The sequence below is a fragment of the Vigna umbellata genome, chromosome 7, assembly GCF_029865625.1.
Source record: "Vigna umbellata cultivar VRB3 chromosome 7, Vumbellata_1.0, whole genome shotgun sequence".
Taxonomy (NCBI): Eukaryota; Viridiplantae; Streptophyta; class Magnoliopsida; order Fabales; family Fabaceae; genus Vigna; species Vigna umbellata.
The window spans coordinates 42,662,744-42,681,170 of record NC_142171.1 but is presented as its reverse complement, the minus strand read 5'-3'; the positions used below and the strand labels follow the sequence as shown (position 1 = coordinate 42,681,170).

Here is an 18,427-nt window from a genome sequence, read left to right as displayed (position 1 = left end):
TAGAAAAATCACACAAATGATTTTTATCCCGGTTCGAATCAAAAGTCGTTAATCACTATGAATAATGATTAACCTTTTCAATAAAAATAGTTTCTCAGTTTGTACATATTACAGAATAGTGAATGTAAATAGAAAAGCAAAACCTTCCTTCAACGAACGAACAGGAAGGAAACTTACTTCAACAAACGAACCAGAAGCAAGCCAACACTTTCCTTTGACAAACAAACTGGAAGAGTGCAGCAAATATCTTTCTTCGACCAACGAACCGGAAGAGAACAAATCTGCCAACTTGAAGAGAACCGCTTTGACCTTTCACTACAAAAAAAGGAGGGCATTACCGAAGGCCAGAATCCTTCGGTAACATCCAAAAGCCGTCGATAATGACAATTTACCGAGGGATTACGACGGCTATTAGACCGTCAGTAAACATGTTGTCGCTAACCATTACCGACGGCCTATGACCCTCTGTAATTACCAAAGGGCAGAAGCCTTCGGTACAGCCTTCGGTAAGTTCCACGGAAATGTCAAGCAAAATTGGATTGGTTATCAAACCAAACAAACCTGTATAAATTTTTTCACAACACAAACAAACCTGCATAACATTTTCTAACAACATACAGACCTGCATAATGTGCATCTCAATCATCCAATCATTGATTAAAAAATAATATAACATCTGAATCATCCAATTATCCATAGAACATGTATTTATAAATAAAACATAAAACAAAAAACAATCTAGCATAATGTTCTAACATAATGTTCTAACATCCAATTGATCTAAGATCCAAATGATCTAACATCCAAATGTTCTAATATCCAAATATTTCTATAACAACTATGTTCAATAACAAAATAAAACTAATAATGTACATAATTATCATCAGAAGGATCTTCATCATCCTACTCCTCTATAGATGGCTGGACTGGTGTAGGTTGGACTGATGCGGGCTGATGAGGGACGATGGCTGACGAGGAGGGTCGTGGCTGGGTCACAGGCATAATGAACGGATCTTGTGAAATTTCAGGCAATAGTCTCATGACCAGGGCCTTAAAGTTTCTAAACTCTGATCTCAAATCAGTGATTTCCTGGTCTTGGAACATGTTTAATATCATTAAACAAACTTGCACATTGCTTAAGAAACATAAAACTTCCACTGAAACAATTTATGAGATTGCACCAGATTTATTCCTTTTTGTGCAGAATTTTTAAACAAATTCATCTTTTAACTGATGTAGCACATATAATCAAGGCTAGACATTGTCTCATTGCTTTATATGATTCATAAATGGCTACAAATGCATTGCAACTAGAGAAAAGAATCAAACCTTAGCTGGAAAACAAATTCTGCACTACAGAAAGTCCCTAGTTTAGTGGTTTGATACTAAAAAGCATATGGAAGTAATTTAAACACAACTTAATGTTCAAGCAACTTTGTTTGATGATTTTAATTGTCTTTAAACTCTAAAATGAGTTATAAACAGCTTGCAACTCAAAATCACTACTCCACTTCAATTTTAACTCAAAAAGTGATAGTTTAGAAAGAAAGTCTTCATATAAGACAAACTATGACCAAATGAACAATACTACCAACTTTCAAACACCAATTTAAACTTGTTCAAGCTTTCTAATAGAACTGGATGAACAACAATAAACCGAAAATCAACCCTTGCTATTGCCAAAAATGAAGAATTCAAATGGAACAGAGATGGAAGAACAACAATCACTCAAAAGGAACTGAATAAAGACTCTATGAATGAATTAAAAGATGTCTACAAGTGAATTCTAAGCTGGACAAATTAAAAAAAAACCAAAAAATTCAGCAATCATTGCTGCAGATCGGTCCAAACTGCTGGAAAGGAAATAATGATGCAACCAGAAAATTGGAAAATGATGCAACCACAATTTTGTACCGACTAATAGTCTCAAGGTACGAAAAGAAATATCTAACCTTATAAATATATCAAACAATGAAACACAAGTTGCTACCCTCACTAGATGTGAATTTGTTGGTGACTGTTTCAAACAAAGACCAAGGAGCTCGTCACAATTGACCATACAAAAATACAAAATTCATTTCAAAGATTTGTACAAAGAGGAACGCAAACAAGGACATCTTGTTTGAGTGTGCTCATACTTTAAAAGATTCAAAAGAAAGTCAAAGGAAAAAGACAGTATCACATAACAACTCAATTATTTCTCTTTATTTCTCTATAACAGCTCATTTGTCGCAAGGCAAATTCCAATTCACTATAACAGCTCATTTATTTCTCTGAAAAATCTGCACTTATCCAATTAAAAAAAACACAATTTGTGAATGCACTAGAACAAGTTCACCGACCAGCTTAAGCAGACAGGTCAATTTGACCAAATAATAGCAACGTGCAAAATTGAATTCCTAATGCACTACACCTACAATTAACCAAACGAATATGATACATACTGTATGATATGACAAAACAAACAACAAATGCACTACCACCTAACACATCACGACCAAAAGTAAGACTAATTAAATTTCAAACTTTTCCTTGCAATAAAAACAATTAGTTAGGATTTCCATCCACATCGAGACTAGTTATTTTGGAAACAAAGTTCTATTTCAAAGCTGAAATAATTTCAACAACAAACATCAGCATTGCATCAGAGTTTCACAATTGCTAAAAGTTCATTTTCTCCTCAATATCATGTTATCTTACTATTTTATTATTATCTCCAACATAGATATGTATCTTTCAAATAAGGCTACCCATTAACCCCTATATCCAGACATTACATCACCCTTATTTCTTTACGTAAACCTAAGCCTTTTTATTAATTACATTAAACCTATATCATCATAAGTACACAAAGGGTCCCACCCCTTATTAATTCCAATGTACCAAAATCCCTCCCATGTCAACGTCCTATTAATCCCACCATATGGCCAACATCATCTAGGCTAATTCAATTTTTTTTAACACAAACCAAGTTACTAATTCTCAAACATACCTCTACACCTAGTATCTACCATTCAACTACTGGAATAATTTTCAACAAGTTATTAATCACCCCCAAATTCATTGCCACTTCCAAATGAAATAACCTTCAAATTCCATGGTCAACATTATCCTATTCAACAACAGAGTTCATTCAATCACAATAACTGATGTGTAGCATCTAATATGAAATCCAAAGATTAGCCATTCATGTCATATTACTCACAACATTTATGATCGGACCGATCACACACAACCAAAGCATCCATAGCCAACTTATATTAACTATACATAAAAAGAGACACAGTCGATGGATCATGCAACTTTATTCAAACTTACCTACAACTCGGTTTTATTTACCTATACTACAACATTTATCATTTGATCATCATCCATCAATTGATTTAATGCATTTAAAAGTGACAGGACAACATTCCAATCACGCAATATTGCTCACGGCACCATGCTCTTTTCACAGCCAATACATTATTACAATAGACGTGGATTAAATCTTGGCATCTATCACTTCCACATTTAAAACAGAGTATCTTACCACATCTATTTCATGACTCAAGCAACAATTTTACACGATTTAACCCAATCATTCCACATTCTATCATCACTGTACATGTAGAACATAGTACACATATTCACTTTTATATTTCTTATCTCTAAGAAACAGGAAAAAAAAACATCATTCACCAATCAAAATTGTACCAGTCTCCAAAAAACTGCCTAAGATAGCATCTAGTTAATTTCAGTCAACTTTCATCCATAAATACATAAAGTATTAACCCATAAATAACCACCAGAAGGATTCAAGAGAATAGACAGGAAGGATTCACAATAGAGACACCCTTAATACGTTAACGAGGCACCACGACAGCTACAAATGCACTTTATAATATCATATACGAGAATCATCTCATCAACTAAGATTTACTCACTACTAAAGCATTCATACCCAAGATGAAGTACGCACCAGCCAAAACACGACCTTTTGTTGTGGCAATTGAGCACTACGCATCAGCCAACACCACTTCTCTACAACGCCCTCGACACGCCAACCCCTAACAACCCCTACCCCTGTCGCAACACTCACAAGGACCAAAACATGAACCCTAACCACAAACCAGCCACCAACAAACCGTCGTCAGCGTCTGCAACAGCAACCACTTCAAACCAACGAACCGATTCAAACAAAGAGTAGGGAATGGAAGAGCGCCACCCAGCAACGAACCTCCGTCAGCGTCCACACCACTAAACTCACACCGTCAACCGTAGTGTCGAACTGACTAACCGCCACCATCCCTAATGCAAACGCCAACTTCCACGAGTCACCACCCTCCAAAGTAATAACCACCAACGAACCCACCTCCGCGTTAGCAACACGACAATGGCTTAAGGTGACCAACTTCGGCTTACGGTAATGACGAACAGACCAGGGAAGGGGAGAGAGGGATTTCTGAAATTGAAGAGACGAGGGAATGGAAGACAAGGGAATTCTAAAATTGGGGAATTCGGGGCAAGAAAACCAAATTTCTAATCGCTGACATTACCGAAGGCCTACATGCCTTCGATATATTATGTGACCAACACTTTACAGAAGGCCTAAAGGCCGTCGGTAAATTCCCATCGGTAATTACGCTTTTTCCTGTAGTGTTTGACACACAAAGCGCGAGCTTCTCCTATTCAGAAGACTTGACAAGAGTGATGAACTAACACTTGAGAACTTCCTTAGATCACACTGTATTCTCAAATGACTTAGATAAACCCTCTAAGGGTTTTAGACAACTATATATAGCCCACAGGTCTGAAGTTAAAAAGACACAATACAATTGCCAGTGATAATCGATTATTGTAAGTAATAATCGATTATTCAAGTCCGTTACAGGGTTTTCAAAAGAGTGATAATCAATTATCCTGAGGAATAATCGATTATCTGTGAGACTTGGGAAATTCACGTCCAGACCAGGATAATCGATTATTTCAAGCCATAATCGATTATCTGTGAGAGCAATGGTTTTTAAAAAAGGCTCGTGATAATCGATTATTATATCAAATAATGAATTATATGTGCAGATATCCTAAAGACAGGAAATTTCTAAGTGTTTACAAGTTCAAAGTTATTCCTAATACATTTTCAGTCTATAAAAGTGCTTTTAAATAAATTACAACTTCATTCTTCGAGTTCTACTCTTGCAACATCATCAAAATCATTATCTTTTAAAATATCAATGCACCTTATTGGTAACAGTATTTGTTATATTAGATTAGTTTAGTTATAAAGGTATTTTACATTTGAGAAATGGTCTCTGTAAATCCTTGTTGTAAAAACTAAAATCTTTATAGTCGAAACTCTTTCAATATCAGGTCGATTGAAAGAGATTGGATGTAGGCATTGAGGCCGAATCAGGATAAAAAGACTGTGTTTGTTTTCTTTCTCTATCTCTCTACTGTTTTATTATTCATAATTGTGTTGTGTACTTTTAAAAAGCATCTTAATTTTTCAGAAAGATTTGAAAAGAGTTTTTATCATTCACCCTCGATAAGAGAAACTAGCCATATCTTTTCTTACATTACATATATGGGGTTTATTAACTTATGTAACCTCTTAAAGAGTACCAAATTTTAATTGATAAAAAAATCTTTATTCATAAAAAAGGACATACCACTAGTGCAACGAGGGGATTTTACCGCGGTTATTTTTCACTATACGTCGCGGTTTACGAACCGCGGCATATTCAGCCGCAGTAGTAAGTCAGAGACTTTAGGCCGCGGTTCTGACCGCGATATATAGGTTGCGGAATATGCCGCGGTTGTCCAAGGAACCGTTGCCTAAATCCATTTTTTTTAAAAAAAAAAATTTGTCCACTATATGCCGCGGTTGAACCGCGGCAAACGACTGTAGTATATGCCGCGGTTTTAGCACTAACCGCGGCCATATGTCTCATTTTTAAAATAAACGAAAAACTATATGCCGCGGTTGTGGTACAACTGCGGCATATTCCTCTGCAGTTTTTTAAAATTGCAGGTCTGTTTTTGTGATTTCCACTACCACAAAAACAGACCTGCATATAAAAACATGTACACAAATTCAATTTGAACATAACAAACACATGTTGAAATGTATTTCAACATCAAATAAAGTACAAAGTCTAAGAAAATTCAATCTAATCAAATGCAATGTTTAAATCTAAGAGCTATTTATAATCTAATTATATACTTCGCAGCAACGTTCCTAATGAATAATAGTGACTTCTCAGGAACTGGTGTAGTAGTCTTGAATCTCTGCAAAAGACAATTCATATTAATTAGTGTATATGAATTCAACATTTGGGAAAAAATCAAAATTTGTTAAAGTTAAATATTACCGTTTCCCAGCGACTTGTGATGTGAGAACGAACAATATGGGCCATCCAATACATTACATAGTATCCGCACTCATATGACCCATTTTGTCTGTTACACTACAATATATCATCACAGTTGATAATAGTTAGTGAATAACATTAAAATAAAACAATTATAACAAAGTATGGCTTTAGCATATGTCAAACCTTGAGAGAAATCCAAGCAATCTTTCTACTATTAACAATTGATCTCCCACCCATCATTATACTTGCTGGAATAGAACTGTATATAAAAAAAGGTTTTAACATTCATTTATATAACAAAGAAAGTCCAAACATTGAGGTTCTTACCAATCAATTGCTTGTCTGAGTTGTGTGAGAGGAGGCCTAACAGAACCACAAAGCATAGTTGTCTTGCATAGACATAACAAGAAGTTGCCAATGACGCCTGAAATTCATAATAACGTAACTATTAAATATTAAAATCACATATGGAACATTATTATGTTAACAAAGTTCACTTACCCGGATATATAAGGCAAAAAGTATATTTTCTTGCCCCTTCCAAAACTTCTTATCAGATTCATGTTGATCTTATCAAAATCATTTGATTCATGAATTGATTGGGGATCAATGAATCCATAATCATCAGAACGCCCCAACTTGTTACTGACCCCAGACATATACCTGAAATCAAAAATTAACTTTGATTTAAGGATACTTGATATATAAATCAATTTTATATATAAATAATTGGTCATAGACTTACATCGTCCAAAGTTGAATAATTGAAATATTCAACTCTTGTGTTCCCGACGCAAGCTCACGGACATCTTGGCTATTAAGGTATATTGGGACCTCAGAGCCTGTCCCAAATACATTAGCATCATACTCAACCTCCAAAGGCTTATCATCAAGGATGTCAGCAAGTAGATGCAATGAAGAAAGAGGGTCAGCCTCAGATAGAGGAATCTTCTCTTGTGCCTGTGTCTGTTGTTACATGAAAAGATAAGATAAGTTTTGACATCAAAAACCTTTAAAATTGAGAAGTGTAAAGAAGAATTTCATACCGAGGGGTCAGAAACTGGTTTAACCAAAAATTTAGGCCAAGTGATAAACGACTTATATGCTTGTTCCACAGTGAAAATCTCTTCCGTGGACAGAGGAACCGAGGCATCTGGTATGATCATTTCATCCACTGAGACCTTCACCTCATCCTCTAATAGTTGCATACCATGACATACAGTCGCTGACCTAAACTCTGTTCCACGAGCTACCAGCACCATCTCAGTATCCTCTAAAATGTATAGCAGACATGGACTACCATCGTCCATGTCATCCTCTGGGATGGCTGATGCGGAACAACTTCCTTTCGCGCTTCTCCCTGTCAGAGTAAATGTTAGATTATACAAAAGATAGAAATAATTGCACATAAATGTTTATTAAGTTTACCTGTGGGAGGGGGAGGGATAACATGTTCCTCTATAGGAGACGGCACCGGGCGCATGCTCTGAAACTGCTGCTGGTATAGCATCTGGAATTCAGCCCTCACCTCGGCCCTGATCTCCTCTCTAAGGTCTTGTCGGACCTTTTTTGTGATCTCTTCTGTCATCCTTTGTGTATCGCTGTATGAATATGAAGGCTGACGAGAAGAGCTCCCAAAATAATCTGTAATTCCTACTCCAGGACCTGCAGCACGTACACGTCCAGGGTGCTCAGGTCGTCCAATCGCAGCAGCAAGAATATCCTGGCGACCCTTTGGAGTGAATTGGCCTTGGGAGCTCTGCTCAACCAAGGCGTCCTGTAACATTACAAAACACCATTATTCTTTAAATAGTTTAATGTAGTATGTATAATGACAATATTTATTATTTTAGGAACAGTGATAACTTACAATTCTTTCAGAAATCTCTCGTGCAGTGTCGGAAGAGTAGGTGCCCGATGGTCGCATACGGGCTAACTTCCATTTCTCATGTCTAGACGGTGGAGAAGGAGGTTGAGGAGGGCTACCACCCTGAGATGGTGGTATAGCATCTGCCTTTTGCTTGAGGATTTTCTCCTCAAGCTTCCTATACCCACCACGAGATAATAGGTGGGGGTTTTTGTTGTGAGCACTTGTTCCTTGTGCTTTGCTTCTAATTTCCTGTCACATACACATTAATTAATTAGTTCATATGATATATATTTGTTAATGAGGAATTGAATAATATGAACTACACTAACCTGCCATTCCTCTGACATCCGACTCTCTTTAAAAAGCCGCCAAGTCTCCTCATCAATGGACTTATATGAACTACATGGACTTTTATGTTTAAGGTTACCAAAGATGTATCTTGATGTCAACTTGCTTTTAAAGTTTCTAAAATTTTCTGCAACAGTTGACAAACACTTATTTCTAAGTGTTGTGACATTTGGAATGTGAAATGTCATCTGAAAAAAACATAATAAAGTTGTATTAGTACAAAATTATCAATATAAACAAATTTTAATTCAAATGCTATTAACTAACTTACCAATATATCTTTCCAAATAATGTTCCGATCAACCTCGGACACATGATCAAAAGATGGAATGAGAATGCTAATCTTATCACGTGCCACTACTCCAAGGTATGATCGGAAGTCATCTGCATGGGGGCCAGTTGCCACACCCGTGGTGACATTCACATTCACCGGAGTTCTTTCACCACTATTTTTCCTGATCAATAGTTGTTTCATCCTAGTGGGTCCTCTAGTGGATCTGGTTGGGGGAGCCTCATCCCCTGAAGAATGTGGATGATCAGCCATATATCTGTCAAAATAAATAACAACATTAAATTTTATTTCAAGACTTATGTAATATCATATAAATTAACAAAACATGTAATAGTAATCATAGGAAATGTATAAAAGGAAAACTTATGTTATATTAATAAAATACTTATACAGAAATTGAAAATTCATACATAAAGATATGGATTCATCATATGTATATTCCCTCATCATGATCTGACCGAATTGCATGTACGTCATCGTCAACTAGAGATTGGTCATCCAAATTTGTTGTAGTTTGAAATGAATGGTTGTCAGCAATATAAATATTAATCAGATTGTCTTCGTTAACTTCAATTTGTTTTTTGCCTTGAAGAGCAACATACCAATGGTCAGATGCAGGATCTTTGACATAAAAAACTTGAGATGCTTGATGTACCATGATAAACGGTTCATCTCGGTAACCCACCTTGCGAAAATCAACCAGTGTCATACCCGAGTCATCTATTTTCACACCACTCTTATTGTCAAACCACTTACACTTGAACAATGGAACAAAAAACTTGGTGTAATCAACCTCCCATATCTCTTCTATTATACCATAATATCTCATTGATCCAACTACAGGAGATTGATCTTTTGATGTGGAAAATTGAAGTGACTCAACTTCTAAACTGACTCCACTATTTTGTATTGTGCTTTTATCATCCAAAGTCTTCGTATAGAATGTGCAATTATTGACTTCATAACCTGTACAACACACGACATCAAACTTCAAACCATTTGCAAGCCACAATAAAGTTTCAGAAGAATGTGGCTCTTTGTCAATTTCAGATTTGAACCAAGACATAAATGTTTTGTTATGCTCCATCAATTGCCATTTCTCTGATTGTCTTGGATTTTTATTCTTAATAATGGCTTTGTGATGGAAGCTACTCCAGAATGTGCAGAAGAAGCTCCGCAACTCAGAGAATTTGCAGCGGATGAAAGGAAACAGTGGAGGTTCGGAGCGCACTCAAGGTGTTTGTGAAATTGTCTGGTGGTGTTTGAATGGATGTTTTGGTAGATCTCTAACTCAGTAGGCTTTCCAAAGGGGAAAGAAGCTAGAGGAGGTGCTAGATAACAAAGCACAGAGGTGAACTTGAGAGTAATAGCTGGAAATTGGCAGCATTTCTTTACTTCAATTCAAGTTACATTTACAAGTGATGAAGCTCTCTATTTATAGAAGAAGGAGAGCTTCTAAAACATATTGTGCAAGTTATTTAAATGTGCACATGCTGTAAAACAGATAGAGGAAGCTTGGGCAGCAAGCTATGAGTGCCAACTCAGCAAAGCCATTGAAGAAGATGGAGTTGTTGTCTTTGGTGTTGAACGTAATGCAAAAGCCATGTCACCAACCATCCATGTGTGCTTCTTTGCTTACGTGGCAGCCCTTTTAAGTTGCATAGACATGGTTCCTCCCTTTTATTAATATTCTACAAAAGCAATGTAAAAGTATTTAGCAAAGAGAAAGAGAACTTAGTAAGTAATACTCCATAAGAGTAAAGTAGTGAGTGCTCCCTCTTCCTCTTGGATTCTCTTGGACATGGCTCTTGTTAAAGGTCCTATGTGGAGCTTAGATGGTCCTCCATCAGTCCCTCCCTCTTGAAAAAGATCTGTCCTCAGATCTTGAGAATCCTGTTGGGCATCTCCTGTGAAAGGAATTAAATCACAAATGTTAAAAGTAGGACTGACGCCATAACTTTCAGGAAGGTCTAATTGATATGCATTATCATTTATTTTCTTGACCACTTTGAAAGGACCATCACCTCTTGGGCTTAATTTGGATTTGCGTTGAGAAGGAAATCTTTCCTTTCTCAAGTGAAGCCAAACTAAGTCTCCCTCTTTAAAGATTACTTGTTTTCTCCCTTTGTTGTTGTAGTCAGAATATTTTTGAGTTTGTTTTTCAATATGGGTTTTAACCTTTTCATGTAACTTTTTGATAAACTCCGCTTTAGAAATACCTTCTTTATGAAGAAAAGAAGATGAATCTGGAAGAGGAAGTAAATCAAGCGGTGTGATAGGGTTAAAACCATAAACAACCTCAAAAGGAGAAAGTTTAGTAGTCTTGTGAACTACTCTATTATAAGCAAACTCTATATGAGGTAGATGATCATCCCAATTTTTAATATTGCCCTTTAACATTACCCTTAATAGAATTGATAGAGATCTATTTACTACTTCTGTTTGCCCATCAGTTTGTGGGTGACATGTAGTAGAAAATAGTAGTTTAGTTCCTAGCTTGGCCCAAAGTGTTTTCCAAAAGTAGCTAAGGAACTTAACATCTCTATCAGAAACTATAGTTTTGGGTAAGCCATGTAATTTGACTACTTCTTTGAAGAAAAGTCTTGCTATATAGCTAGCATCATCTACTTTGTGGCAAGGTATGAAATGAGCCATTTTACTAAATCTATCAACTACCACAAAGATTGAATCAAACCCCTTTTGAGTTCTCGGTAGACCTAGGACAAAATCCATACTAATGTCCTCCCAAGGGGTGCTAGCTATTGGAAGAGGAAGATAGAGTCCATGAGGCATGACTTTAGATTTAGCTTGTAAACAAGCTATGCAACTAGAACAATGCTTTTGGACATCTATTCTCATGTGTGGCCAATAAAATTTGCTTTTTAAAGTATGAAGAGTTTTATCAACTCCATGATGGCCCATGAGTCCTCCTCCATGACTTTCCTTGATAAGAAGCTTTCGAATGGATCCTTGGGGTATGCATAATTTTCCTTTATTAAAAAGATACCCCTCAGAAATATAGAATCCGTCGAATGGCTTCTTAAGACAAGATGCATATGTGGATGCAAATGTAGGATCAGTTTCATAAAGTTGCTTAATGTCATCAAAACCTAGTATTTGTGATCCTAAAGTAACTAACAATGCATGACGTCTAGATAGAGCATCCGCAACAACATTAGTACTTCCCTTTTTATGTTTGATGACATATTGAAACTGCTCGAGATATTCTATCCACTTGGCATGTCTTTTGTTCAGCTTTCCTTGCCCTTTAATATACTTGAGAGATTCATGGTCAGTATTGATAATAAATTCTCTAGACACCAAGTAATGCTCCCAAGTTTGCAATGCTCGAATAAGGGCACATAGTTCTTTGTCATAGGTAGGATAATTCAATGTAGGTCCCCTGAGTTTTTCACTAAAATAAGCTATGGGGTGACCTTCTTGTATAAGGACAGCTCCTATTCCTACCCCAGATGCATCACATTCGACTTGAAAAGCTTTAGAAAAATCAGGTAAATGTAGAATGGGTGCATGTGTTAACTTATGTTTCAAGGTCTCAAAGGCTAGACTTTGCTTTTCATCCCATTTGAATGACACATCTTTCTTTAAAAGTTCATTGAGGGGAGCAGCAATAGTAGAGAAATTTTCTACAAATCGTCTATAGAAACCTGCTAGACCTAGAAAACTTCTTACTTCTCCCACTGTTTTCAAGACAGGCCACTCTTGGATAGCATTGATTTTGCTAGGATCAACATGTACACCTTCTTTCCCAACTTTGAATCCCAGAAAAATGACACTTTCTTGACAAAAGGTACATTTGTCAAAGTTGGCAAATAAGTGATGTTGTCTAAGTAAAATCAAAACTTTCCTCACATGGTGAAGATGTTCTTTAAGACCTTTGCTATAGATTAGAATGTCATCAAAGTAGACTACAACAAAGCTGCCGATGTATTCCTGAAGGACATGATTCATTAGTCGCATGAATGTACTAGGAGCATTGGTTAAGCCAAAAGGCATGACTAACCATTCATAGAGGCCAAATTTGGTCTTAAAAGCGGTTTTCCATTCATCTCCGTCTTTGATCCTTATTTGATGATATCCACTTTTAAGATCAATCTTGGTGAACATGTTTGCTCCATGTAACTCATCTAACATATCGTCCAACCGAGGAATAGGGTGCCTATACTTGACTGTAATGTTGTTGATAGCCCTACAATCTGTACACATTCGCCAAGAACCATCTTTCTTTGGGACTAACAACACTGGCACGGCACAAGGGCTAAGACTTTTTTGTATCCATCCTTTTTCCAATAAATCATGGACTTGCCTCTCTATCTCTTTGGTTTCTGTAGGGTTAGTCCTATAAGCTGGCCTATTGGGAAGACTAGCTCCAGGAATCAAATCAATCTGATGTTCAATTCCTCTAAGAGGTGGTAAACCACTTGGAGCCTCTTTAGGAAATAAATCATCAAATTCTTTCAAAAGCTTTTGTAACCCTTTGGGAAGAGAATCAAGTGGATGATTTATGGAAACAAGTGTCTCTTTGCAATAGAGAAGAAAGTGAGGTTGCCCAAGAAAAAGATTTTTAGATTGTTTTGTTGGGACAACTACATTGGTTGAGGCACTTTCTAACAAACTCAAATTCTTCTCTTTTGAAACTGTTTTATTTTTGAGCTTTTTCTCACCATCCAATTTTTTTTAAGTATTATTTGATCCTCTCGTACTTGTGATGGTGTAAGAGGGCTCAAGATAATCTTTTTGCCTTTGTGTTGGATGGTGATCTTGTTGGTGACCCCATCATGCAAAGCTTGTTTGTCATATTGCCAAGGTCGCCCAAGTAAGATGTGACCTGCTTCCATTGGAACAATATCACAAATGAGTTGATCTTCATACTTGCCTATGGAAATTGGTACACTTACTTGTTCCTTAACAACTATTCCTTCATCCTCTTTTATCCATTGAAGTTTGTAAGGGTTAGGATGAGGAGTAGGAGTTAAGCCTAGCTTTTCCACCATTCTAAAGCTACAACAATTACAACAAGAACCACTATCCACAATCATAGAACAAGTTTTATCAAAAACTTTGCAGCGTGTGTGGAATAGGTTTTCGCGTTGAGATTGTTCTAACTCCACATGCTTTGCTTCAAGGAGTCTCCGAACCATAAGAAGATCTCCATCACAAGGTGGAGCTTCATGTTCCTCTTCAGATGAGGACAACTCAGACGCACTGGAGGTTGATACCTCACTATGATTTTCATGCTCAAGGATATAGGTTGACTTTTTGAAGTGACACTCAGTTGAATAGTGTCCTCTAGCCCCACATTTAAAACATCTAGTCTCCCTACCCTTGGAATCTCTAGTTTGCTCTCTTGGAGACCGTTGTTCCTTTCCTTTAGAGTTCTCTTTTTCTTTTCTTAGTTCTCTATCCTTGCTTTTGATCTTATCTTTCTCTCGTTCACGCTCTCTCTCTTTTGATTCTTCATATCTTGGAAAACTACCCTCCCTCTTAAAATCTTTCCTATATGAAGAGGAGGTAGCATAAGGTCTCTTTGTGGAAGCTTTTCTTCTATTTTGTTCTTCCACTCGCACACATAGCTGGACAAAGTCATTGAGATCTAAGTAAGGTAAGAGTTCTACCTTATCTCTAATCTCATAGTTCAATCCACTCTGGAATCTAGCTATGGTGAATCTCTCTTCCTCTTTAATCCCAGCTCTTAACATGAGTAATTCTAATTTCTGCCGATATTCCTCAACACTCATGTTTCTTTGTTGAAGTCTATGGAGCTTGTCCATGACTTCTCTAGCATAATATGCTGGTACATGCCTTCTGTGTAAGGCTGCTTTTAACTCATTCCAGTATTGGATGGTATAGTCGCCACTCATCTTTTGATCTCTTATGATTGATGTCCACCAATAAAGGGCTGCACCTTGAAAAGTCAAGGTAGCTAAGGTCACTCGCCTCCTATCATCTATGTGGTAGCACTCAAAAATCTGTTCAACCTTCATCTCCCACTCAAAGTATTCTTCGACATTGTCTCGTCCAAAGAAGGGTGGAAGGTCGAGTTTAGGTTCCACATGATGGTCTCTATGGTTATGATTACGCCTAGGAGGGCGTTGATAGTGATCATAAGGGTGATAACTATGGTGATCACCATGTTGGGAATGATCATCATGATCATGGTTTTGCCTATGAGAGTGATCCCCTTGTGAATGCCCTCTTTGAATGAGAGTAAGATTGGCGACCATTTGCCGTAGTTCATGTAACTCAGCCTTGGTTCTATTGAGCTCTTCTCTCAACTCTATGTTGTCCTGATCATGATTGATGTTACCTTGAACACTAGAGTGACTCATGCTTGTGAAGTAGAGAAAGTGTTTTCACAAAATTTGAAAGCCTTGCACAAGTATGAATCAAAACTTTTGGAAAAAAAAGGATTTGCTTATTTTTGGTGAATGACTTCTATAGAGATTCTAAAGGTGAAGAAACCGAATAACTCCCAGGAAGGAGAGGTGAGTCACAATGGACAAGCTTAGAAACCTTGTCCTTCCTTAGCCAGAGTGTCTCCTGACGTTTCTGACCCAAGTTTCTAGATAGAAGTCTTTCAAAACCTTTTGGAATGTAACGATGTTATGCCCCTAATAAACCAAACGAAGGTTTGTCGATATGGTAGCACACCTAGCTATCACGGAGACGTAGAACACAAATATTCAACAAGCAAAAGAAAGGAAATATGAAATGAATGGAAAAAGAAAAAACGGCCCTAAGTGAAAGTGCAAATGACACTTGGAGCCACTTGACACACTTCCACACTAAGATGCGCAACTAGACTATTACAATGTTTAATGGAGTACTTGGAATTGCTTGATAAGCATTTTCCCCAAGTAACTCAAGTTTCAAAAGCAAAGAAGAATATTCTACAAAGGTTCCGTGATAGAAAGCCAAATATACAATGAAATGTAGAACTATTTAAACAAAGCCAAGTGTGGCTGTAAAGGCAAAGTAAATGAGCTGAAATGGAACTTTAAAATGGTGTTTTTCTGCTGCAAGGAGGTGCTGGACAGCCAATGGAAATTACTCTTGAAGTCCACTTGAAGCAATGTTAGCAAGACCTCCACTCCTTAAGATGCTACCCCTTTGATAAGGCCTAGCTGGATGTTAAAACTCCACCACCAAATGATATTCCAGCACACCAAAATTCACAAAACCCGTGAGTGATGAAAAACAAGGTGCATCCAATTTAAATGCAGAATTAATATGACAGCAGCTATAGAAGTCAATAAAAGGTGATTTCTAAACACTTTGGGCTGGAATAAAGGCTAGCACACAAAAGGAACCTAAGATAAGGTCTAGAACAGATTAGAAAAGCAAGAAAAACCCAAAAAACAGTGATGGAATTCTGTGCAGTGTAAGTGTTTGATGAAAATGCAAAACTGTTTGATGAAATGCCACAAAGAACAGCAGATTGTTGTATTTTCTGGTTTGGATTCGTGAAAACTGGATTGCAGGGGTTATGTGCTTTTTGATGATTTGAATTCACTTGTATAATGATTCACAAATGGTTGGAACAGAATCCCCTAGCTTTTGCCAATCCAAATTGCAAATTGAAACTTTTAAGTGTAGAAAATAGCAAAGAAATGCATACTGCACCAAAATGTGGCTGGAAAAAAAAATGGAACAGCAGTGTGTAAAATAAATGGCAGTGTATCTAAGGCTCCAATGATATTTCAAACAAGTTTATGTCATCAATTTTGATGTGTGCAAACACTTAGACAGCAAAGACAAAGGCTTAGCAGAATTTCACTGTTTCACTTCCAAAATTGACCAAATTTGATAGATGAAAGGGTGAATCTGCATCAACACCTTTGGAAACAAAATTTGATGTTTGGAGCAAAATTGTATCGAGGATTTGAAGATGTGCAAACAATAAAACAACAAAGAAAGGAACCACAGCAGAAAATCAATGGTCCACTTGCAAAATTCAAGCAAATTCAATGGTTTGGATAGTGTTTTTGCACATAGACTGAAAATTTACCAACTATACAGTAGAAACAAATTTGAATTCACCAAATATACTTGCTCAAACATGCAAATTGCACCAAAACACTCAGAATTCCAAAATCACTGTTGTAGTTGCTAATTATGCAACAAAAAGTGGTAAAACATCACTTTAAAAGACTAAAACAGCAGAAGCAAAGATGGCTAGATCAAGAAACATGTAGAAAAGGTCCTAAGCAACTAAATCTAGCTTGAAAAATTAAGCTAGCAGATATTAAATGGCCTAAGACAAAGCAATGATTCAAGCACGGTGCAAAGCTGATGAAAAACTGAGACAGTTTTGGAATCCAGACTTTTGATCAACTCAACTATTGTTTTTGAAATTTAGTGGTGAATACAGATTTCTAGCACTTGAAACATGTATAAATTCATCAAAGAAACTTGTCTCAAGCATTAGAATCAATAAATCTGAACAAAAACAGTGTGCACATGATCAAACGAGACATGAATTTTGATACAGATTTTGAAATCAGAGTGTGAGGAATTCAACCAGTCATTTTGCAATTCTGTGATTAAAATGAGTTGTTAGACTTCCAGCACTACTAAACAACACCAAGGAAACTTGTTCAAAGCTTAAGAACTAATAAATCTGGTCTGAAACAGGTTATAACTAATGCACCAGATTTGGAAATATTGTGCAGAATTTGGAAAACAGATTATGAAGAACTCAACACTCATTTTGGAATGCAGTGTGTATTACGGATTGTTAAGACTTGAAACATATATGAACTCAACAAACAAACTTGTTTCAAGCTTTAGAATCCAGAAATCTGGACAGAAACAAATTATAGTAAATCAAACCAGAAAATGAGTTTTTCTGCAGAATGTGGACTGGAAAACAGTGTACCATGCTTGTGAGCTCAAATGATCAAAGCTGACTTACTGTCATTGCTTTATAGATCAACATATAGCTAGAAAGTGCACTGGATTCAAGGACAAACGAAAGAAATCAAAGCTGAACTGAATTAAACATTGTGACAGAGGTAAAACTGCAAAAACATTTGCACAAGACTTGACAGAAACTAGAATTGATTTATAAAGCTTGATTTGAACTCAAACAAATGATTTGCACCGATTAAAATGAAGAACAAACACTAAGGAACAGTGAATGAACACAAACATCCACAACAAACACGAAATCAAACCACAGAAGTGAGGAAAAAAAATCAAACAATGGCAAAACTGGAACAGCACATGACGGAAGTGAAAAATGAATGAAAACGTGACTTATCTCTTGGAGACTTGCGTGGACGAGCTGGCTCTTGATGCCAAATGATGGAAGCTACTCCAGAATGTGCAGAAGAAGCTCCGCAACTCAGAGAATTGGCAGCGGATGAAAGGAAACAGTGGAGGTTCGGAGCGCACTCAAGGTGTTTGTGAAATTGTCTGGTGGTGTTTGAATGGATGTTTTGGTAGATCTCTAACTCAGTAGGCTTTCCAAAGGAGAAAGAAGCTAGAGGAGGTGCTAGATAACAAAGCACAGAGGTGAACTTGAGAGTAATAGCTGGA

At 36.8% G+C, this 18,427-nt stretch overlaps 1 protein-coding gene across 1 annotated transcript; it reads right to left on the bottom strand.

Annotated features, from left to right (window-relative positions):
* Nucleotides 1-903: 903 nt before the first annotated feature.
* On the bottom strand, nt 904-15,216 carry LOC148196068 (uncharacterized). Its single transcript, XM_088095363.1, has 5 exons — nt 13,716-15,216; nt 12,970-13,407; nt 11,874-12,885; nt 4,220-4,484; nt 904-1,089 (listed from the first exon to the last, which is right to left on the bottom strand). Exons 1-5 carry the CDS (start codon nt 15,214-15,216, stop codon nt 904-906), a joined length of 3,402 nt encoding a protein of 1,133 aa, XP_087951489.1.
* Between the last annotated feature and the right edge of the window lie 3,211 nt (nt 15,217-18,427).